This window comes from Coturnix japonica, chromosome 1 (genome assembly GCF_054131305.1).
Source record: "Coturnix japonica strain WE chromosome 1, WE-NBRP24, whole genome shotgun sequence".
NCBI classification, from domain to species: Eukaryota; Metazoa; Chordata; class Aves; order Galliformes; family Phasianidae; genus Coturnix; species Coturnix japonica.
This window is the reverse complement of record NC_140663.1, coordinates 33,006,002-33,031,167: the sequence shown is the minus strand read 5'-3', so window position 1 is coordinate 33,031,167 and position 25,166 is coordinate 33,006,002. Positions and strand designations below refer to the sequence as shown.

General features: G+C 37.0%; 1 protein-coding gene across 2 annotated transcripts in view; it reads right to left on the bottom strand.

Moving 5' to 3' along the window:
- TRHDE (thyrotropin releasing hormone degrading enzyme) overlaps nt 1-25,166 on the bottom strand; it is a 206,266-nt gene that overhangs the window by 20,887 nt on the left and 160,213 nt on the right. For both annotated transcript variants that reach the window (XR_014942404.1, XM_015855777.3), the window contains 5 exons: nt 22,135-22,268; nt 21,981-22,036; nt 5,071-5,218; nt 3,132-3,229; nt 2,535-2,642 (listed from right to left, as the gene is read on the bottom strand). Coding sequence is in view for 1 of the 2 variants with exons in the window: in XM_015855777.3 (XP_015711263.1) it covers nt 2,535-2,642; nt 3,132-3,229; nt 5,071-5,218; nt 21,981-22,036; nt 22,135-22,268 (544 nt within the window). In the remaining variant the exon portion in view is untranslated. The remainder of the gene's footprint in view (nt 1-2,534; nt 2,643-3,131; nt 3,230-5,070; nt 5,219-21,980; nt 22,037-22,134; nt 22,269-25,166) is intronic.

Sequence of the window (25,166 nt, the reverse complement as noted above, 5' to 3'; positions counted from 1 at the left end):
CTGCTGGCCATGCTTCTTTTGATGCAGACCAGGACACAGTTGGTTTTCTGGACTACAGTGGCACACTGCTGCTACATATCCAGCTTGCCATCCACCAGTACCCGCAGGTCCTTTTCTGCAGGGCTGTACTCAATCATTTCATCCCCCAGCTTACACTGGTAGTGGAGGCTGCCTCAACATAGGTGCAAGACCTTGCAGTTGGATTTATTGAACCTCACGTGGTTCTTCTGTGCCCACTGCTCAAGCCTGTCTAGTTCCGTCTGGATGGCATTACATCCCCAGGTGTGTCAACTACACCACACAGCTTGGTATAATCAGCAAACTTGCTGAGGGTGCACTTGACCCCATAGTCAATGTCATTGATGAAGATATTTAAGAGTATCGGTCCCAGTACTGACCCCTGAGGGACACCACTTGCCACTGATCTCCATCCAGACATGGAGCCACTGACCACCATTCTCTGGATAATACTAACCTTTGCACTGTCTTTTCAATATGAGTAAATACTGAATGAATCTTCTCATTTGTTAATTAGATTAACTATGCGAAGCTGCTCTGAGGACATAATTTGGGTGAGGAACAGAACAAACACTATATACTTAACAAATAAATAAAAACACATTTCTGTCTCCTTCGCAGGTAGTATCTCTATTTGTCAGCTGAGTGTCAATCCATATTCTATAATTACATTACTTGTTGCAGCTATTTTTCAAAAGCATGCATTTCCTTTGGAGAAATGTACTGCTTTAGCTTAGTAGCTATTCTCTTCCTCTGCCCTGCTGTGATGCTTTTATCATAATAGTAGTCATATGCTGGCAGCCACAATCTTGTGCTCCTGAGAATGGCCTCATAGAAAGGCTAAGATGAATCTTCAGATGGCTCCTTAAATTTATGCCTTTCCTCTCTTGCTATTGTTAGCAAAGCAATAAGCTTTTTCTTTTTTACTTTTTTTCTCTCATGACTCCTTCAGTTCTTTTGGAAGGGATGAAGACACAGCCTAGGAGAAAGCTTTGCTGGGTGACAGCATCTTAACACTGAACAATCTACTATTGTGCATGCTAATAGATGGTGCTAGGTTTGATTATACAATTTTGTAAATGAATATCAAAGTAAATTACTTTTCCAGATTGTTCTCAATTATTCCTTCTCTATAATTTCCTTTTTGAACAGTTTAATACTTATCACTGCTGCCCAAGGGTATATATAACCTACGGCACGTATTTCATAGTAAATTTATCTGACAACATCTTGCAGAAGAAAATTTTAACCCAACCACACAATGTTTAAAGGTACATAGTCATAGTTTCCAAATATCTTCAGACATTTCAAGTTCTTACATAAATGTAATTTCCAGTCATGGCCATTTCAAGGTTGTTTTTAAATAAACACTGAGTTACTATCAAGTACTGCATAACAGGGTATGCCTGGGAAGGATTTTGAAAGATTATAGAAGCAGAAAGATGTATTTTAACTGCAAATAAACACCTGATGGGCTGAGATGCGTTTGATAAATCCTATATGCCTATAGTCTGTAGAGATCTGATCCTTTTAATGTTCTAACACAAGATTAGAACTAAAAAACCAAAACTTTTCCTCTTTTTTGTCAATTTTATGAAAGGCAGATACTCCATTTTAAACTAAAATGTCAGGTGACATATTTGCCTACATATGCATACAAATGCATACCTCCACACCTATGTGCCACATAATGAGAAAATCTGTTGTTAGTTCTCGTGAACTCACAGTCTTTATCCACAGTCTGTACTTATCTCACTGTCTACTGGTTGCTACTCATATTTTCAGTAATTTAAAATTATTTGTTTATTTTGCATTTGAAAGATAAATTTCATATACTGACCATGGCCTGTGTTCCCTTACCTCAGCTGAGCAACCCCGTGCCAGGACAGCCTAACAAATTTTCTGTCAGACAAGCACTATGCTGTTAGTGCTCAAGTCATCAGTTAACCTCTGTGAAACCATATATGAGCTTTTCCATCTATTTCTGAATCACATTTAACTTCCAAGTGTTCACCTTTAAGTACAGTAAGGTATTTCCCTCAGATACATTGTTCCAACTCCTTTCTAACTCCTCAGTCCTTCTGCCTCTAGCCTCTCTCACTTTTCCTATCATTTGGCACCTTCTGCTCCCTGGATTAGACAGAAGATCTGTATTTGTCTGCTGATGAAATGTTCTTTTATCTTTCTTCCTTTAAACTCCTCCTGAAAACACTATTGTTGTTTTGTTTTTTTTGTTTGTTTTTTTTTTGTTTTTTTTTGCCCTCTAGTATATCATTATTTGACATTAAGTTATCAGGAGTGAGCAGAGGCTGCATTGGTGTCCCCTCCATTCAGTCATACATGTGAATCAAATTACTCATTTTGAAGCCCCACAGACTTTTAATAATGGCTGATGGCCCCTTCATCCCATATCATTCTGCAGAGTTGGATACTATGGGGGGTCATGAAAGGAAGAGGAGGCCAGCTATACTGCTTCTGAGTATGAAAAGAGGAAATAACATTTATCTTCTACTTACCGGTTTCTATTGCTAGAAATCCAATCTGAAATTAATGTTGCAGCCTGCTGGTGACAGTGTTTGTTACCAAAGCTGCAGGCCAACATGATGACTTCCCGACGCAACTCTCTGCCCAAATTAAAGAAAGCAATAAGTTTCCATTAATATATGCATTAAAAAACTTATAAATATGCATTTCTTATGACATAGTGGCAGCGGCTAATAGTTGAGTAACAAATCAAAGATAACCATCTAGTTACACAAGCAAGCCTACAACTCATGCAACAGCTAAAGAAAGGGTATGCATCAAAATTAGATTTCATTTACATTTATGCAGCCTTCTAGATCTCTTGTGGTCAAGAGTCCAAGTTCTTAAATATCCAGTGCAGACAAATATTAAATTAATGCTTAATGAATAGTGTTCTTCAGACTCAGGAAGACAGAATTCATCTCACAGCATCTCGCTGCTCTCCCTTTAACCCCAAAAGAAAAATCAGAAGGAAGAGAGAGCTAGGAAAGTATGGCATGCTGAAGATCATTCTGTGCAATATTACATCTATGTTCTGTAACAAAACAAACAAATAAACAAAAACCAATAACAAAGAAATATAACAGTACTCATGTTGGTAGGATGCTTGAACAAGCGATTTGTTTAAATTACTCGTTGGCCATCCAAGCTTGAGGTACATTGATGCGACTTGTCTTAAAATATACTCCTGAGGAGGAAAAGAATATTCAATGTTAACATTTAGTTTTGATTTTTTGGTTCAAACTTGAAATATAATCAACAGTAAGCAAAGTAGCATATCCACATATAATTCCCTTCATTAGTATAGTGAGAAGCAATCTACAGAAAAGCTAATTGATCAGATGCCTCATATTAGCCAGTTTATTGTCATGAGAAATATAGCAACTTAGGGTTTCCTAAATGCTATTTTGAACTCAGAATACTCAACTGGAAGGTTGCAAGAATGCCCTGCTTTACAATTAATCTACAGTTCATCTCAACTACACAACGTATGTTCATTTTTAAAAGAATACTGTTTTGATAGCCATAGACAGGGCAAAAAATGGTTCATAGGTACAGTCAGTTGACCTCAGAATATTGAATAACGTGACTTCAAATGAGCTTTGTACGTTTAATGACACTATATTTTAAGTTCAGTTTTTTGGTGTGCTTAAATTACAAAGCCAGCACAAGATGTATTTTAGCTTATTTTATGTTTTACACAGGAGATGTATTTATATATTCTGACCAGTTGTGAAGAAAACAACTGTCACTGTATTCAGCATAATCTTCTGCCAGTGAAATTCACCCATTTGAAAAACAGAATATCATCTGCTTTATTATTATAGATGCACGGGCATGTATATGTGATGTTAGGACAAAAGGCAATTCACAGTGCCACTTCCTCTAGCAGATATGTTATTCTGTGACTAAAATGACTTTTTATTTCCTCTGCTATCACCTCTGCTTTCAAAGCTCTCATCAGTAGTGATAAAACACAAGCCAGCTGTGAATTTACTGTTTTTACTTATTAAAATTGTAATTTTTTTTTACACAGGTGTGTTTAAAAGTGAAATACCAATGGCAGTCTGGTAAGAATTTTTCTGTGTAGGTAATAACAGACTCAAAGTGCAAATTAACTCAACATCATTCTGTGATATGGCTCTAGATTGTATGTAGGCTTACAAGGTAGAGAGCAGGTAGCCCTGCATATATATTTATATGTAAGTATGGAGTTATACATACATACATATACTCAGTCACCTCTAGCTTACTGCTTTCTGAGCATGTGTGTATAAACAAATGTAGAAAAAAGAAGAAAAAATACATCCTAACATTTCAAGATTTAGAGTGTTCTTTCACTCAAATATCTTTATTAAATTACACAACATTCAAAATAGGTAAATTACATAAATTTCACTGTACTTTCATTAAACACATTTCAGCATAGCTAGGATTTATTTTTTTTTCCCCTGGTAAAATATTTGTCATGTCCATCTTAATTACCTATCATTAGTTGCTACTGCTGTCCCTTCGGACCCAATTATGAATGGGCTTCTGATTCAATAGTGATCTAATCCTTGTTAATTAAGGTAACTGCATTGAATTCACTATGGCTTTTTGGAGAAAATAATGACTACAAATCTTTACTTCAGTGGCATGCATCCTGTTTAAGTTGTGCCTGCATTTGATGTTCTTGCTGAGCTTGGGCATCAATCCAAATACAGCTGAGGGGCTCCGCAACAGATAAAAATCTGCAAATAGATTACTTTGGTTCTTTTAAGTAAAATACTTCATTTGTTGTAGTATTCCATAGGAGAAATAATTACTTGTCCTTCTATTTATCATATGCGTCTCAAACAAGTTATCACTGTTCAAATGCAAATGAACCAAAGCTTGACAAATGGTATGTTTAAATAAGGAATAATTAGGAAGGAAGTTAGTATCCCTAGGTCACTTACAGAATCTAACTGGAGAATAGTTCAATTCTTGGTAATAAAAGAGAGTGAGGGAAAAGGGAAAGAGAGAGGGAGACCATGCATCTCTTACACTGAAGATGTTGTAGTTTTCTGTGCGGTCCAGTAATTTATCTAGAGGATAAAGAGCTTGGCTGGCTGCATGCCAAGGCAGAAAATCCTTCTCCTCTGAAAGGTATCTGATAATCTCCAAAGGAATATTCTGAGGCAAATAACCAGCTCTGCACAATAAATGAAGTTAGTATTAAATTGATTTTGCGGGAGACACATTATAAGGCAAAAAATGACTTTTTTATTTTTCCCAAATGAAATTAAAAGGCAGATAAATGTGATAAACTCATCACGCTATAATGACATAAAAGACAATCATATAATAAACAGAACAAACAGTCTCTCCCAGCACATGTGAGAACCTACATACTGGATGAAGGAAGGTAGAAAAAACACATGAAAGAAAACTGAACTATCTATCCTTAATACATACAGACTTTAGAAAATACAAACAAGGAAGTAAAGTTGTCTGTATAAAATCAACAAGCCAAGGTATAGTGTTTCAAAGATCATTTAAAATGGCCTCAGTCATCTCAGAAGTACTAATAGTGAATAAAGTTCCTTTAGCTTCATGGTTTTCCTCCTCACACTGTTCTCTCTCCTTCATAGCTGCCTTGTCTTCTAACTGTAAGCCATTCTAGAAGTAGCATCCAATGACATATTTTGGTTAAGAGTTTTTCAGCACTTTCCATGATTTTTTTTTTTTTCACAGGTTTATCAATCAATCAGGTAGAATTTTGCCCTGTTCTTTTACTGACATAAAAACCTCTCTCTGAAAGGAAAAGAGTTTAGTAGGGTTTCAAGAACTTTTTTTTTTTTTTTTTTTTTTTTTTTTTTAATGTATATATTAATAGCTTTAGATTTACAAGTAAAGTGCAATACAGCATTTGGAAGCTACTTTTAAGATCTAAGTACTGGAAACATCACATCTTAGGATTTGTGCTCATTTTCTTTTTCAAAACAGTATTTTTTCTTAACTACCCAGGTTGCAAAAACAAGGTGTAACCCTATAGGTGTGAACTTGCCAGAACACACAAGTCTGTTCTTCTGCTGATGCATGTGTTTTAATTCCACAGGAGTTTTGCTACCTGCCTAGAGAGGAGATTATGATTTCATTTTCACTAAACACTTAAACTCAGGAAGCTGGAGTCTACAAGTTTCAATGTAACATAGGCCTCAATGTGATAAATATATTTTGCCCTTGTTGGTCACCAATGGTTCTCTTAATTTCCATCACATGAAAAAGATGCATACTGTGATCTCAATTGTAACATCAGCTCTTTTAAGAACTACTTTGCTAAAATCTTTGAAATAGACTGATCCAAAACCACAGTTTTCTTGTAAAGTGTAGCATATCCAAGTAAATCATTGTGCTTTGTAATCCTCTTCCCTTCAAATACTTGCAGAAGAAGTGAGTTCATGTATGATATTTCAAAATTATCTATGCCACATCCTTGTAACACGCTTTCCAGCATGCTGTCATCTTTGTCTCCATTTTGTCAGCAAGGTTCTGTTCTCAGCTCCAGTTACAGAGCAGATTCAAGCAAGGAAAGTTAAGATTACTTGAGTTCACTGAGTCACTCAGCCATTTAACAGATGTGTAAAGAGAATGGGGCTCTTGGAGTGGATAGTGACAGAGTTCAATACAACTGAAAACTGAGAAAGCAAGCTAAATAGGAATTGCTTCATCTTTACAGGTCTTTATTTCTGAAGCAGTAAAATATCAAGATAAATTTTAGGTCTTAACACTTTGTAAAGATGTGTAGCTATTATTATGGGAGCCAGAAGCAAGATTGATTGACTGCAGAATTAAACTTCTTGGAGTCAATGTTAGCAAAGAGGTAAACTAGCTCAAAGTTCCATATACGTAATTAGATTTTAATGGGATTTGTGATTATTGTTACTGATAATTTGATTGAGAAAAGGTGAGCAAAGAGAAGTGAGCATGAGAAAGGGTGGAGCAAAGAACACAAGGAATGGCTCTGGAAAGCAAACTACATGAGAAATAAACACATATATGTTTATTATAGCTGCACTAATGGTCATTTAGGATCAGGCCTAAGATGAGATTCTCTATGTGAATCACAAAAGGGGAATCATCATTGCAAAAGATACAGATTATTTCCTTTTCTTTGTAAGTTTAACTTCTCCATAAAGAAAAAAATTCATTGAACTCAGAGATCTATTACTTATTCATGAGATTTGGTTTTCCTAATCAGTCATTCTAAGCTTATGCTACACACCCTATTTACATTCGAAACTGCTGCTTTTGTCATCTCACCATTTTCCTTCTCTTCATGTGCTTGACTCTTGAAAAACACCTATGCACAATATTATAAAATCAACTTCCCAGATGAACAGAATTAATGTTAAGAGAATGTTCCTGTGGAAGACATGCCAACACATTTAGAAGAACAGAAAATTGTGACAGTCCAATATTTTTAGCCTCAGCCACTAAGTCCTGATCATGGGCATTCCATTCTGAATACATTTCTTTGCCACTTTATTTGCCATTGAATAGTTTCTAAAAAGAACTTGTGATAAATGCACAAACTGTCTGGCTTTTTGTGCAAAATGTAGGATATAACATCTATGCCATAAAACCTTTAATGTATACTACAGCTTAAAATGTTTGAGGAAGATTGTTATTCAAAAAAATGGAAGGAGTTTAGTAACAGTTGGGTCAAACTCAAACACTGCTAATTTTTGGCATTCATAGATTAGAAAACAGGGTAAAAGAAGATCACACTAAACCTTAGAAGTAATATATAACATTTCTTAAAGTTCAGAAGTCGTAAAATCAAAATCACAGATCTAGGAGCTGTGTGCGCTATCCTAGTGGCAACAGGACATCCACAGCAAACAGCTCAGCAGAAGATAGGAACCGGTCAAAGCTCCAGTGACCAGTAGGTCAGGGGAGGTGATTCTGTCCCTCTGCTCTTAGAGGACCCCACCTGAAATACTGCATCCAGTTCTGGAGCTCCCAATGCAAGAAGGACATGGAGATGTTGCAGGGAATCCGGAGGAGGGCCACAAAGATGATCAGAGGACTGGAGCACCTTCCCAATTAGGACAGGCTGGGAGAGCTGGCGCTCTTCAGCTTCAAGAAGAGAGAGCTCCAGGAGGACCATATAGTGGCCTTCCTGTACCTGAAGGGGGCATACAGGAAAACTGGGAAGGGACTTTTTAAAAGTGCATGCAGCAACAGGACAAGAAAAAGTGGTTATAAGCTGGAAGAGGGTAGATTTAGCCTAGATATCAGGAAGAGATTCTTTACTGTGAGGGTGGTGAAATGCTGGAACAGGTTTCCTAGTAAGGCTGAGGATGCCCCCTCCCTGGAGGCATTCAAGGCCAGGCAGAGTGGGGCTGTGAGCAATCTGGTCTAGAAGGAGGTGTCCCTGCCTATAGCAGGGGATTGGAATCAGAGGATCTTAAAGGTCCCTCCCAATCCAAACCATTCTACGATACTATGATTCTGAATCTTCACGAAACCGAGCAGCTATTTCTCAAGCTTTGTATTTTTGTATAATCACATTCTTTACATCAAAAGTTTGTCTGGCACTAACATTGATTTCAAGACTCCCCTTCCCCTGGAGACACGAATCCAGCAAGACATCCTGTCTGACTTGAGCAGTGGCAAATTCATCAAATAGCCAAGGTGTCCTGATACTCTTCTAGGAATCTCCTTCACTATCTGCGAATAGTGAAATAGTTTCAAAAATGGTTATGTAGAATCCAGACAGCAAAAGCAAGACATTTGTCCCTGGTAAAGTAGGAGGGAATGGTCAAAGGAATGAAAGTCACAGGACTTGTGACAAACTGGCTGACAACTGCTAATTGAAAACACTTGTCTCATTTATGGAGCAGGATACAACAAAGATGAAGAAAGAAGGCAGAATACAGAATGAGCCTGTTCTACATTTCTCTGCAAACTCATATTCAGACCTGTATAAATTTTTAACAGAATGTTTAACAATTATCATTGCAACAAAAAGAAAAGTAATGGTAGCAACTTTCCCATCAGGGGAAAAATGTAAAATCATTTTCCTGTCATATAAATGTCTGGTATCATTTACTCAAAGGTAGCAAATATCCTACATTAAGTTTTTCACTTTACACATGCAGCTTGATTTATCAGTCTTTTCCATCAGTGTCAGTGGAACACCAGTGGCAAAAATCCTGATTTATCTCATGTCCTTTTAGCTATCGTACTGTTGTCCTTAAAGTCCAGCAGAAGTACCATCAGATACTGCCTACCAAATGGACCAGAGCAATAAGATGTGTCTATCCATGTTAGAAGAAAGCAGAGAAACCATCTGTCACTCAAGAAATAATTGATTATAAGCTGTACCAAAACCAAGTAACATACATAAACACCACAGACTTACTGGTCTGAGACACCATACTGTTTCTCCAGGTCTCTCAAGCAGACACCTGAGAATCTTAGCAAGCACAAATCTAAAAACAATTTCAAAATTCTACAAAGAAATTTAGGATAGTCATTGCAAGCATGCAGCATATGAAACAGTCAAAACTTACTGCTGATTTATAAACAGTGTCTGAATGCAAACTAATATTCAGGTTAAGCATTTCTCAAGTCAAAGCTAAAAATTTTACAAAGCTACATCTGGAATGAAAATGTTGGAAATAATAACATTAGAAACTCATCTAGTCCCTTCCATGCCAAGGCAGGTTTTTAGCAATGCCATTCCTGTAAGTAATTTAACTTTGTTTCTATATGCCTCTAGTGATTGATATCCTAGAAGCACTACAATTTTGGCATTCCTCTTCCCAATGGCATGGTGATATTTTAATTCTGGTCCTTCTCCCAATAAGTCTTCATGGAAAAGTATTAGCAGACACATGCACATGTTCTAAAATTTCTATTTAAGTAACTTCACTGTAAAACATAAAAAGCTGAAATCTTTACCGCATTCTAGATTAGACGTTTCTGATTGGCATCACTGATCACACAGAGAAGAACCCATATTTAGAAAAAAAACCTCTACAAGCTCTAAGCCAGACTTCTTTGTACTGAGTCATGTAAAAAACATGCCAATGAAAGCAGAATTTGACAAAAATGATTACATTTGAGACACTTGGTTGTTTTATCGCCCTTTATGTAACTGTCCTTAACCAACAATTTAACAGCATGTCAACCTTTCTGCAGCCACTGTTGCAAAAAACTTTAGCACCAGTTAGAAACTTGGCAAAACATTACATTTGTCTCAACATCCATGTTCCTGGATTTCACTTTTTCCTGATGAACTAAAGAGGGGAACTAGAACATGGGCAAGCAGAGAAATCTGTTTTAGTCATTATAAAAATTATCTCTAGAAAAGAATCCTGGCCCAGAAGTTTTTCAAGCCTAAAGAGGCTGCAGACAAATTGTGGTAAAAAGGTTATTCCCTAATTTTATGACAAGAGCAGAGACAGACAAAGACCTCTCAAAAGTAATATGAATATAAAGTTGTGTAGGACGTTATACAATATCATAAGTACCAACCCTTGAACAAGCTACAATTCTGCTTACATTGAAGAAACTGCTACAGTGACCATTACTATAAAGAAAAAAAAGACAATGAATAGAAAGCAATGAATGTGATAATGAAATATTCATCAAAAAAATATCCCACTAAAAATCCTACACCAATCCAAAATAATCTTTAAGCTCCACGAGCACTTACCAAGTCAGATAAAAGCTAGAGTGCTAGACTATATTACGAAACATCAGTGTGTATTCAGCTGCATTTTGACCTTGATTTGTTCTTTACACTGAGCCGCTGAACTTATGGACAGATCCCAGCACATTCGTTTTCCCCTTAGGGACAAAGTACCAAATGGTAGTGTAATTGCCAAGGGAAAATTATTACTCTGTTCTGAATTATTTCTATCATAAATCCAGCACCAGTCAAACAGACTCTGTCACAGAAACGACAGTGTTGCCTTACAGTGATGAGAATCCCACATGCGCGTGCACCATCAATCCCTTAGTCCCATCGCCAAACAAAGCCATTATAAATCTTGCTTTTAAATCAAAATTAGAAAATCCAAGCTGGCAGCAAACTGGTCGACGTTGTTGAAACAATGGAAATGAAGTGATTTACTTGCCACTGGTTTAAACCTCACCCTGCATCATCTGTTTCCTATGAAATAATATATGACTAGCTTTCTGTTTGGATAATTTTAAAGAGCAAAAAAATGCAGCTCTTCAGAACATAGATGTGCAACTCAGATTAACTTCAGTTACATTTCTGCGCATATGCAATGTATGAATAACTGGATATATTCATTAACCCACAACAGGGTATTTCAAAATAAGTCAGACTCTAATTCACTGACTCATTCCTTTAAGGTCAAGTGTCTGGATTAGTTTAAGCACTGAGAAACATAACTCTATTTGGCTTTTTCTAACCTTATTCATTTGTTCTGGAAGTACCAAGGACTGGTGCCCCTATTGATGTATTCAGGATATGAACTCCCAAATTCACATATGTCACCTTCCACTTCTAAAAGTCTGGAAATTCAAAGATTAAAATGCTAGAGACACCTGTCATCCATATTCAGGAAAGAAAGCTGGAAAAATAATGCTTTTGCATAGAAAGCTGATGAGCAACCTGTAAAATGGGCCAAAGGACTTTGAGAATAAAAGCATCATCTTTCACTCCCAGTGCTGGGCTGACTTAGGTCCTGATGAAGACTCTGCTTTTCTAAGACATCTAAAGTGGCATAATGGAGACATTATGATTTTTACCAGCTGTGGTCTTCCACATAAACAGGACAAGAAAACACATCTGCTCTTTGATAAGTACAACAGCACCATTTGGCTTACAAAGTCACTGTAAGTGCTAAATTTAATCAGCATTCAACCTCTCTAACATCAAAGGATTCAGAAAGTATGACAATGTTAAGTGAAGCATGCTTATTATTATGTTTTCTTACATGCATAATATTTCAGGACTTTTCAAGTGGCATTCAGCTTCACATAAGAGCATTTTAAGCATCCTGAATAGAATAGTTCTAATTCAATGCAATTATCAGTGCAATCACATGGTTTAAATTATATTTCATAGATTTAGAATTGCCACATAAGTGAAAGCTACTGTTAATTTTAATTAATCACCTTTGTCAAAAAGAGAGAAAAAAAGGAAAAGAAAAACCCACACCTTTGAAAGCCAGTATTTGTAAAAATATAACAACTAAAAATTCTCAGATTGGGCTTAGTAACTCTTCTTTCCTCTTCTTTTCCATATGGAAAAAATAAAAATAAAAAATAAAAAATAAAATAAAATAAAAGAATTGAAGCAGAGGAGGAGTACAAAATAAAAAGGGATGATCTTACAGCCAACAAACTTACACTTTGCAGTAAGTTGGATAATGTCACATTATTCATCACTGCCAAAACCTGATTTTGTGGGTGTGTCTGTCACTTAAATTAATTGATGAAATTTGAATATATTTCAGGAGCTGGTGGAAGTCATTTTCAGATGACTTGGTTATTAAAAGTGTTATTTATTTCACAATTTTTTGGGGGGTACAATGAAACAGCCCTTCTACAGTTATCAGTGAGCAATAAAAGCATGTCTGAGCACATTCAGAATTCAATTCATTTATTATTGTGCACCAACCACATCTCTCATATCTCTTTTTCCTTCCTGTTCTAATGTTTACAATTTGTGTACTAATCATCCAAGTGAAATTTGTGTTTAAAAGCCAGGATGTTCTTATGAAAAATACAATGGTGTGATCTTGAAAACAAACATACAATCTGAATTTTGTTTGCCAGAATATCTACACAGTTGTATATTATTTCTGTAAAAGCAATTCTCTAAAAGCATACTTATAATAAAAGAGTCCATGAAATTCTTATAGCCCCTCACCTACTCTCTTATCTTCGTTTTACAGAGAGAAAACTGATGCACAAACAGTTTAAGTTATTTTACCAAGGTCACCTAACAATTCCTCAGCAGAAACAGCACCTGAGATTTCTCTAGCCTCCATCCAGAGCATTGCTCTTAACACAGTCCTTCCATTTACTGCTTTACTTAGGGGAAAATACAATTCTAGCCAAATGTGATAAAGACAAACTCGTACAACATTAATTCTGAAGCGTTACTTTTTACTGAGAAAAAAGAACTTAAATCTTCTACGCGAGCTACCAATAAATCCTAGCATACACTTTCAAAAACTGCTTTTATAAAATCACCAAATGGTAACCAAAAAACTTGGAAAGTACAACCTGCACTTTCAGTTCAGAAGTGTATCCTGGCAGCTACTTGGATATGTTTTGCCAAGCAGACAGAGCATATATTGCCAAAGATGAAACCTCTTCCAGACGATAACAACACTGGCATAGTGTAACTGGGTGAGCCCAGAAAGTAGCACAGGCTCTGAGCTCTAAACTGCAGACAAAGCGGTCAGCAGACTAAGTTGCCAGATTTTTGTTTACTTATGATAGACCTCTCTAGCTAGAAAAGTTAGTTCTAATTTGTACTGCCTTTGTTGGTGCTGTTTAAAAGGGAAAGGACAGGATATTTAGACTGGCACTTTCATCTTCCTGTCACAAGGAGAAGCAGAATCTCTTGCTCTCTGCTCTGGTCAGAAAGTAATGGAATTCTAGGAGAAGGGAAAAAAGCTTCTTATCATAAGAGCAGAAATGAAGGAGGTGGGGAAAGGCAATGAACACTCCTAGAGGAAAAAAAAAAACGGGTGTTATAGATGAGAGCAGAGCACAGGGAACAAACACAACTAAGAAGGGGACAACAGAGTTCCCAAAGAATGGCAGAAGTTGTGAGGATGGACAAAGACTCAGACTGCATCACAAACACACACATTATATTTGTGTTTTTCAGCCCCCTCTTTCCACTACCCAAAGTTGCTAAGAAGCCTTCAACAAGCTCACGCCACCTTCCTTGTTCAACCTGAAACACCAAACTGAGCATTCTCTGAAAGTGCAATACAGAACTGTTTTGATTAACCCTCCCAAAGCAGATTTCACAGACTGTTCCCCTCTGCTGTCATTATGCAATACTCCATAGCATCTGCACTGCAACATGAATACACCCATATCAAGCTAATTTCAGCAAGCATCTTGAATAGACCAAGAGTGTGAGTTGAAAAGACAACAGGCTGACAGCCAGCAGCTAAAAATAATTCTTGCACACCCTTGAAACTGCTTTCATGTTTTCCTGAAAGAGTTTGTCCTGGTCTTCTGCTAAGGACAGGGTTAGCATAGGTTATAGGACAAAATTATTGCTATAGTGTACAAGGAATAATCGAGTCTTAGGCACATTTTGTTGGAATGTGGATTAACCACATCACCCAATTCTACAGGATAGATGCATGTTACACCCAGACCTACCCACTACACTAAGCTTTCTGCACAGAACTGAGATCTACAGATTCTCTTTTGTGTGTACCAAAGACTTATTCGACATCTTCAGCTGCTCTCAATAGGTTATTGTATTCTGCAGAATGCTCTTGCAGGGCCAGTGATTCCCTGAAATGTGTTGTACAATTCACTGCACTGCTCTTATCTACACAAGAAAATCAGATGCAAAAATGATACATAACTCCACTAACAGAACTCACTTTTAGAATGCTTACTGTCAAGAATCAGTCTGATTCCTCTTTTATAAACATATGCAAATGTAAGCTGAAAAGTGTATATCCATGTAAAGCAGATATCAAGGCTGTGATAAGTCAAAGAACATACGGGTGGATACACAGCATATGGAATGAATGAAGGCTAACTTAAAGCATTTGTGGCTTTCTATTTTCTCCAAGAAAGGTACAACTGCTATGGTTCACTGAGAGAATATTTATATCAAAGGAAAACTAAGAACAAATCTTGTAGGAAAACATCTAAATCAAGCTCATGTGTAGAACCATCACTAAAATTCTCATGACAGTGAAAAGAAAAAGAATAGTATCTGCTAAAATAATTTCAATGAGGCCTTATCTATTAAAATACTAAGTCTATACCAGTATTAATCAAGCATGATGCAAACTATCAATCTAATACTTGCTCCATTAACTAGTACTCAGAGGCACTAATTAAGGGAGCTACTTAACGTATCTGTTGTTTTTCTGTGTTGAATTACCAGCAAATGATATCAGGAATAGTAATGAGGGCTGGAGTTAAATTGCACAGTTTATTCATTTAAATGAACTCTATATGATTGTTTATGAATGACCCAAGTCAAAGAAGGTCAATAACCCCAGATATGGCTGTTGAAATTTGGAAACAATTTGAAGTACAGTACTTAGGCTAGATGAGAACTTCTGTCTTTGTTGCCTACTTGTTATCTAGACCCAGAGTTTTAAATGTGGCCTCCAATGCCTTGACTTTTCCTGACATTACACTGAACAGGACTTTAAGTAACATAATCAAGTGTAGCATGGAACTAATTATGCTAGATGTGCTGGAAGACTTGCTACAAATGCTACCATAAATGACATATTAACTGTGGAAAATGACAATGAACATCATTAATTTTGACATGCACATATTTAATAGAATCATAGAATCACTGAATATCTTGAGTTGGAAGGGATTCACAAGGACCATCAAATCCAACTCCTAATTCCACATAGGACAATCTAAAAATCAAACCCATATCTGAGAGCATTGTCCAAACACTTGTTGATATCTGGCAGTCTCAGACTGTGCCCACTGCCCTGGGCAGCCTGTTCCATGCCCACCACCCTCTGGTGAAGAACTTTCTTTTACATCTAACTTGCCCCTACCCCGGTACAGCTCCATGCTGCTCCCTCGGACCCTGCCGCTGTCACACAGAGCAGAGCTCCCTGTGAGGCGCTGCAGCCGCCATGAGACCTCCCCTCAGCTTCGGGCTGAGCACACTGAAGAACCTCAGCTGCTCCTCCTACACCTTGTCCTCCAGAACTTTCACCATCTTTGTATCCCTGCTTTGGACACCCCTCAATAGTTTACATCCCTTTTGTACTGGGGTGCCCAAACTGTACACGGTGCTCAAGGAGATGCTGAACCAGTACAGTGTAAAGAGTGACAATCACTTCCCTCTTCAAGAGAATATTCTTCAAATTTATCAGTGAGAATTGTGGATTCGTATGCTTTCATATGAATTGGATCATACAAATTAGAGATTAAGTTACACGATAACTACAGTCAGGAAGTCCACTTGTCAGCAGTTGCTTCTGTATGAATGCTGGTCATACTGTTGTAGTTTATTTCTTCATTTTACTTCTGCAACCAACCTTGTACTCAAATACCTCACCTGTTAAAGGCAAATTTGTTTTAAGTTAGAGAATCTGGATTTTGATCTGAACGTTAGGTTGACACTGTCCTTTCCCTTGCCCTCAGACTTTGGTTTTCTAGAGCTAGCAGAAATCAGAACTTGAAAAGAAGCAAGCCTGGAACTGATTAAAAGCAGGAAAACCATCATCATAACTTATTACCTACCTGCACCAGGCTCTTGATAGTCTGGTGAGTAAGATTCTAAGAGGAACTTTCATGAAAGCCAAGCAAAAAGGAAGGCTCTTTAGTTCGCAGGTAATTTGTCTGAAGGTGTGTTTTTTTGTCATTGCTTACTTCTGACATCACTCTTTTTATTTGTGGAGTCTACAAGAGCAGGCTTGATGTCCTAAAAAGAACTTAGACTGGATAAACAATAGCTCCCTCTCCTCATAAGCTATGAAACAGGCAGAAATGCAGTATGGACAGGCTGTTTCTCACTCTGCCAATAAGAGCAGCCTTTCCTCACTTTTACTAATTTACCCACCTACTTCCTCAAACACTGAGTCCCTGTCACACAATTTTCCTATCCCTCGGTTACATAGATACTATGTTTTGTTGTCCTCTGCTCTATGTTGATCAAGGACATACAGGTTTTCACTGCTCTTCTCTAATGCTCAAAAAGGGCTCTCAGAACTGAATGCCAGGAAAAAAACCTGCATGGGCAATGAAGAAACCCTGCAGCAGAAGAACAATTAGTTAACAGCACCACTCCATGATTTTTCATGAATCCACTTAAGAAATACTGATAAGAAATACACAAAATTTACCACCAAATTTTATCTCTGGCCTGTGTTAGTATGCAATCAATGAGTTGGCATATTCCACACTGTCACTAGGCAATTTGAACTGCCAGAAAAACCTGAGTATCCAAATAACCACACAGTCTCTTCAGTGGCAGAACAGAAGGCAGGATACTGATCAATAGCAAGGTAGACTGTCAGCATCATATCCTCATTCCTGAGAAACCGTCCTGCAAACCAAGCAGCTATCACCTTAACATGACTGTAAGCAAGCAGGAAAGAAGGGTATTAGATACACATTGGGTTTCAAGGGACAGTACAGGTGGTTTCTTCCAGACAGGAAGGAGCAATATTTGAAATGAGAGTAAAATAGTTATCCACATTCACATCTGATCATCTGATTCAACACTGATAAGCGCTGAATAAAACCAGATGTATTTCTTTGACATAACAATGGATTAATTCAACCAATTTAATGAGTGAAAGTGAATACGAAAATGTAGAGCTCTGCAAATAAGTACTAGGTGTGGCACAATGCTGTGGACATCAGGAGGGTAATTTATTTAATTCTGTATTAAGTGGCTTCAAGAGGTCAAGTGCACATTTCTCTCCATTATCTGTCAGTGCAGTGCAGGATGATGACCTCAGATTTACAGGTCTACATTTGGGATGTCTAAAGTAAAGTGAGAAGCACCCCATCTCACATATTCACTGATACCCTACTCCAGGGAAGGAGAAAGACAGGACTACCTGACAGCATTATTCACACTCTCAAGAAACTCCTTCCTGTGATGCTACTTTTGCTCAATCAAAGCTCGGAGGAAATATACAGTTCCGTTTGTTTTCTGGCCATATCAGTCTACTATCAATAAACCCAACTCAATTAATACAATCAACATCATTTCAAACTGTTCTGAAATCTCATACAAAACATTCCAAAAAGATAAAGGACTGACAGTAGGAAGGAAAGAGACAGTGCTAAGGTTCTGTTCCAGCTCAAGAATTTTGGGCATATATTTCCCTAAGTGAAGTTACTGCCAAAGCTGCATACAGAACTCCAGATCCTCAGGGTGCACGTATGCACTACAGCTGAGAGCAGAATTACATTTAAAACATTTGAAAAAGCAAACAAGTTCATGAGAATTCAAACACAGTGGGCAAGCTGTAGCTTTCTTTTGTTGTTATTATTCAGTTCAACTCTACTTGATTGATTTTATGGAAGCAAAATACACCGAGAAGAAAGAAGGAATATATTTACATAGAAAATGGACAAAAGTTTGGGAAATTAAATGTATAGAACTTAAAATATTCCTTGAAGTTATCAATGAATTTATACTTATTTTTGAGAAATCACTATGCTGGACAATAAGTGGATAATCAGCATTTTGGAGGAATAAAATCAAACATATCTTTTGGAAAAAAAAAAAAAAATTTAAGTGTGCTCAAAATACATTATATTTTTTCAGCTTTTTCCAGATCTTAATGTTTTACTAAAGATAAGACAGGTACATGTTTCAGAAACAAAATCAATTTGCATTAATAGTATATAGAAATACTACATTAGGACTTATCTTACTAGGACATTGGAAGATTAGAGTTGAACCTTTCTGCTGTGGACATTATCAAGTTCAACAGCACAACAGGGAGTACTTAAGAAATCCTTAAGTACAGGGATACAGAATACTGTATAAAGATACTGTATAAAGAAATACAGTAAAACAATAATTTAATTTAACAGTAATTTAATACAGTAAAACAAAACAAAAAAAAACAAAAAAAACAAAAAAAAAAAACCAAAAAAAAACTGCTTGCATTGGAAACTGTTTTAAAAGGGACATAAACTCATTTAAGAAGTTACATTTTCACTTATACATTCTTTCATCGTTGAAAATAATATCTAGGGAAATAATATCTAGGGAATAATATAAAAGTATACATTTCAGAGCTCTCTCCTCTCTCAAAATGTCTATGTTTATAGAGGTAGACAAGAAGATAACATATCTGTACCACTAGGGACTACATCAGAGGACAGAATTAGCCTAAAAACAGCAGACTTCTTCAAAGTCAGGTCTAAACTACCAATTACTTCCTCTGTGCCTGGTCAATAAGGTTACTCACCTTTTCACATGTTGCAGTCAGAGACAATTGTCTGTGTTTAATCTCCCTATCACATAACATTATATGGAGAGGGAAAGACACACTCTGTTCATCAGACACTAGATTGAATCAGTGCTGCATCTACAGGGCAGGTAACATCCAAAGCATGGCTCTGCTCTGACAAAAAAGCAAAGCGACTTTCAGCACAGTGCCTTGCAGCCAAGAGTAAAAGGTAGGCTGCTCTTAGGCGAATGGTGGCCTTCTGAACATGGACTTTTTGAGGAAACTGAGTGTTAGTGTCATTTAGATAGTCCTCAGAGCTTGTTTTGGAACATTGCTGAGCATCTGACACAAAGAGGCCAATGCACTGTACTGCAGCACAGTATATGATGCCTTGCCATTTGCCCCCACAAGAACTTCCACACATGCTTTCATATTCCCAGAGGTGCTCTGCTATCTAGGCCTGTCCCAAAAGACTCTTTACACTCTTAGCACCTCTCTCATCCTGCTAGAGATGATAAAGCAAGGAGTAGGTCTGTCCCTGGTCTTTCTTTGTCTCAGAGAGGGGAAATGAAAACAAATAAATAGATGAAAGAAGCAAAAGAAGATTAGCATACAGCCTACATGCCAAGTTTAGGTCTACGTAACTTACTGCTACCCTTTGAATACTGCCTATAAATTTACCAGTTGCAAACATGCATCTCTACAGCTCTACTTCAGCCAATTCTGTGACAGCAAGACTGGCTTGTGAGATGTATATTCAAGATAGTATTAGTGACAGGAGTCTGGCCAAAAATTTAAAGAAGCAGTGATCTATCTGTGTATCCCTGTTAGAAGGGTACAACTGTTTAACTACAGATACATATGGGTATACAGTGCAAATATTTAGTACAACTGATTCTTTTCCATGGTGTGTGATTAACAAATGCAGTAGATGACCACTGCAGCTCAACACTGAAAACAGAATGTCAAGCTTTTACAATGTGAAATCTTGTGAACAAACTCACAGTGTTCTCACAAAACTACCTGTGAAAAAAATACACTGTGATCCAGTATTATCATCAAAGTGCTTTGGAAAGCAGGTTGGGAATGAGCTTCTTATCTGTGTCTGGGTGTTTTTTAGGTAGGAAAATTTGGCCAGATTATGCAGGTTGCAACATTAATCAAGACCTCATCTCTGTGTTTCATGAAGAAGACATCCGAGAGCACTGGCTCAGTACTCAGAAGGAAAAGCTCAACCTACAAGAATCAGCTTCAGAAATGGGTTTCAGTGCTTAGATTTTCTGTGAAGTAAAATCACATCTGATTGCATTCAGTTCACGGAAAAAGAAGAAAGCTGCACACTGATTCTGTACAACCATAAATTACATCAGCTTTATTAGATGAAAATCAGCTCTGAGGTGCCAAAGTTAAGAATTTAAGAAAAAAACAAAAACCACAAAACATAAACTGGAAGAGACTGTTGCATTGCTGAGCACATATCAGTTTTTCCAACACTCTAGGTATTTTTAGGTATTTTGGAATATTCTGTAGTATTCTTCTAGCCAAGGAGTACATGGATCACAGTCCACTGTACACTGAAATGGAGACCTACTTCTAAACATGTAGCACTGCTGAAGAAGCTACAAGACGAGAATGAAGATCAGTGCAAAAAGAAAAAGGTTGCTCATCTTCTCCCTGTGATGCCTTCTTCTCTACTACATTGCCAGACTGTTAAATAAGGGCTAATCACAAGTTTATGTCATATATTCAGGCCAGACTGGCAGCAAGAACGGAGTGATAGGGCACACAACTATTCTTTACTGCAAAGAAGCTGAAACATCACAGAGCCATAATTTGTGTGACACTGTGCCTGAATCTCAAAAATCTGATGATCATTTCTGCTGAAATGTACCTCCATCCTGCTAATTCTTTTACACTCCTGCCCAAATATGTCTATAAATACGAGTAAACACAAAAGATAGTCATATCAGGAATTCTTCTTACACAGACTTTGACATCACAGCACTTTTTTGATGAAGTCTTCCCAGGAATCTCTATAATCTCAAAGTTTGAAAAGTTTTTCTACTTTTATTTCATTTTCACTTTGACTACCAACACACTGAATGTTTTAAGTTCAAAACAGGGATGATTCAATTGCCTCAGTTCATAAAGAAAGCATTAACCAACACTTTGTTAATCTACATAACTCTAGTCATAATAAAACACAAAAAGCTGTATGAATTCCAGAAACAATCATCCAAACTCTGACTTTCCATTCCATGTGAAAAACGTCACATAGAAAAAGGGATTACAAGAAAAGAAAGATATTGGGAAAATGATATAACACCATAAGTCAAAGCAAAAGAAAAAAACAACAAACTTCTGGAGCTTGAAGGTGCTTTCCAACATAAGTAAAATACAGCAAAAGGGTCACTTAGAAGGAAGAAAAAAGAAAAAAGAAAAAAAAAAAAGGGAGGGAGCTTTAGGGAGAAAACAAAAGGAAAAAAAAAAAACAAAACAAAACTCATTCCTTGTTCATTTGAGAAAGTGGAAGGTGATTATTTACTTCCCAAGTGTTAAATTGAACTAGGTGCAAAATTGATCAGACCTCTCCAGACTGGGAAATACCCTACAGCAATTATTGATGAAGTGCACTGAATGTGCTACACACCACACCACATTTATGCACTACACACACAGACACACACAAAGGAAAAGAACAAAAGTGCATTTAAAACATATTTAACTTCAAAACACACTCTACTGCTGAGTTAGTGATTGCATGATTTGTTGCAGGAATGTGTATGAAGATAGATTATCTGCAAGCAAACATACCTGGCTAGATTGAATGCATCATCGATCAAGCCTGCTCGATCGCTGACAGAGATAACCTATGAGGAGCAACCAGAAAAATGGAACCATTTAGGGTGATAAAATAATGAAAGTTCACATATCAAAGCAAATTTTAGGGTTGAGAAGAAGAGCTTACCTCATGGTTCCTTGTCAGCTGATTAATCAGCAGCCTCCAATTCCTAATATCATAATTAACTCTGAAGTACCCAGTCTGGTTGATGTTCCCCAGCAACCAACTTGCCTCTTCCAAAGCAGGAATTCTGTGGTGTTCTGGAAACAAAGAAGAATGGGAATGGGGCTTAGTGGTTTTTTTGTTTTTTTTTTTAATCTTTAGAAATTCTAAAGATGTATTTGTTAAATTCTGTCCTTCTTTAAATGTCCGTAAGCTAGCAAGATCTACTTACTAAGCTAGTAAGATAAAACTAACAAAATCACTGGGGCTAATCTATTCATTTTTTATCTGTACTCACACGGAGACACCAATTGAGGCTCCTACAGAGATCCTCCACCCACAAAAATCTCCAAGGGCTCCTTTTTCTGGCTACTAATATTTACCAAAGACACGCCCCTTTAAATCTGGTATCCTGATGCTAGCCATGCTACAATAGATTTATTCAGTTCTAGTAATTCAATGGATTTACTACATAGAGAAGATTAAACCTGTGATTCTAAATAAATAAATAAATAATCTTAACTGTTTGTGCATGTAGTCAATTAAGCTTTTGTTATTGGATTTTCCAGTTGTATGCTTTCTAGCTAACTAACCACTGAGAGGCTCTCTTCTAGAACTATACCAATTAACCTTGTATTTATTAACCCGTGCTTCCTCTTTCTCCTCTTTTTAAGTAATCACATCAGGACTGAATGTGTACATTCCAGTACTTTTACAAGCAAGAATGCAGCCAGTCCATCCCTATTTGCAGAACTCAGGATGCCAACAACAAAAATACCCTGAACTCACATCACACACTTCCTTCACTACCGGAAGAGTCATAATGAAGCATCAGACATCTATGTCTCCTGAATAATCTCTCAATTCACTACATTATTCTGGTATAAATGATTGTGAAACAACTATAAGAATTCAGCAACACCTTCTTCTGTTATAATAAACCAGCATGCACACTCTTGACAAAAGGAAAGGTCTTCTCATGAATTAAAAAAACAAAAACAAAAACAAAAACAACAAAAAAAACCACAATAAAAAAAAGCCAGATTTGTTTCAAATATTCTGAAATACAATTCCAAAAGGAAACTGTTTTCTGTGCTTTGATTCTTTGAAAGTAACAAATGGAAAAAGACAAGCTTACAATACGGTCTTAACAATTCAAATATAATATCTCATACCTAGACTTACTAAAGAAATGGATTTGTTTACAGCCTTTCTTGGAAAAGAAGTAATTTCTGAGGAAATAATAGATGATTAAAACCACAGATAAGTTACAATTCTCTCTTGACTAAATAACAATCTCAAAAAGAAATAGCTATGGTATAAAGGTGCAAAAAATACAGAAAGCAATGAGATCCAATTCTAAAACCACCAAATTATGTGTTTATCTTTAAATTCACAGAGCTGTTTTATGCACATGAATTCAGATTAAAGGCTGAAGGATTAAAAATTGAAGTCCTCTTCTCATCTAGGTAGTTCTAACATCGTTAAAATCTCTTCAAAATACCCTGCTCAGAAATATTATGCCTAGAAAACTCAGTTGTTGCCTACTCAGTTTAATTTTTTTAATGATCTTTTTAGGGTTTGTCTAACTGATTTGCACTAGCTCAGTATAATTATGCAAATGATTGAGAAAGAAACCCAAACATTATTATTTAGTTAAAATATTTACTTTATCCACTTAGCTACTTCAGATAAAGTACCAACATACTCTTTATGTGCTGAAATAAGACTAGCTGAAAAAAAAACAAAAACAAAAACAGAACTAAGTCATAGAATGGCTCAGGTTGGAAGGGACGTTAAATCTCATCTACTTTCAACCCCTATACCACATCCCACTAGCCCAGGTTGCTTACAGCCCCATCCAGCCTGGTATATGTTGGCAACCTATAACTCTGTATGATCACCAGCATTGAAAAGAGCAAGCCCAGTGTTACGTGGAGAGACATAGCTAGCTAAGACTAGAAGGTACAGGGTAACTAAACTGTAGGAGGATCTGTATGAGCTCATTACTGGGGTATGCCAAGCTCTAGCTTTCTAGGATTAATAGGGCATCTAAATCCAAACTGCACACATATGGCTCTCCAGCTCAGAATTTACAACCTGTGGCCCTGCAGACTCCTGGTTTCCAGCATACCCAGTGTATAAACACTAGCCTGTTACTGCCTCAGTCTGATCTGGAAGATGATTTTAACATCAAATGCCCTCTCTTCCACAGAGGTTTGTTAAATAGTGGGCTGCAGCTCAGTTCTAAAAAAACTATCTAAGACTGTTCAACCGAGGTTGTTCTTCTACTTAAATAGGTTGAGTACTGGACCTGAAATCAGAATCACCAGCTGTTCATGTCCAGCCTCCTCACAAAAGACTAAAATCCTGGTTCCTGGTTTGATTGTATAAGATTCAATTATTTTATACAAAGAAAAACATGCGTAGACAGTCTGTAAAAAATAGTAACAATTTACACCATAGTGCTAGAAGCACTTCCTTATAAAGGATTTGGTGCAAATGCCTGCTATAAAACAGGGTGAGGAAAAAGAATTTGAATCTCGATCTACCCCCATCCTATTTATTATACCCAGAATGGGGCTGTGAATAGATTCTATCCCAGTTAAATCTCAGCTATGTCCTCAATCAAACTACTGGATTTCTTGAAAACAACAGCAAAGATACCCACTTCTTTATCTTGGCGAGGCTGCTGACGGAAAGGATTTCCCTGGGTCTTCAGGGGTGTATTGTCTTGTGGAGTCAAGAGGCGATTGCTCTTACATGGCAGAAATCTGTCCTGTGCTAATGTTGCACTGCTTTCTGTCCATGTTTTTCTACTGCTAACTAGCCTTTAAATGCCACCATAGCTGGAAAGAGCTACTTGTAACTGGATAATTCCAGAACCTCCCTGACACCTAAAAACCTATCAAGTCGGCTATGAGTGCACAATACTCCATTCTGGGTAAAAAGAAAACCAAAAAACAATAAATAGAATTTTTCAAGATCAGATGAAA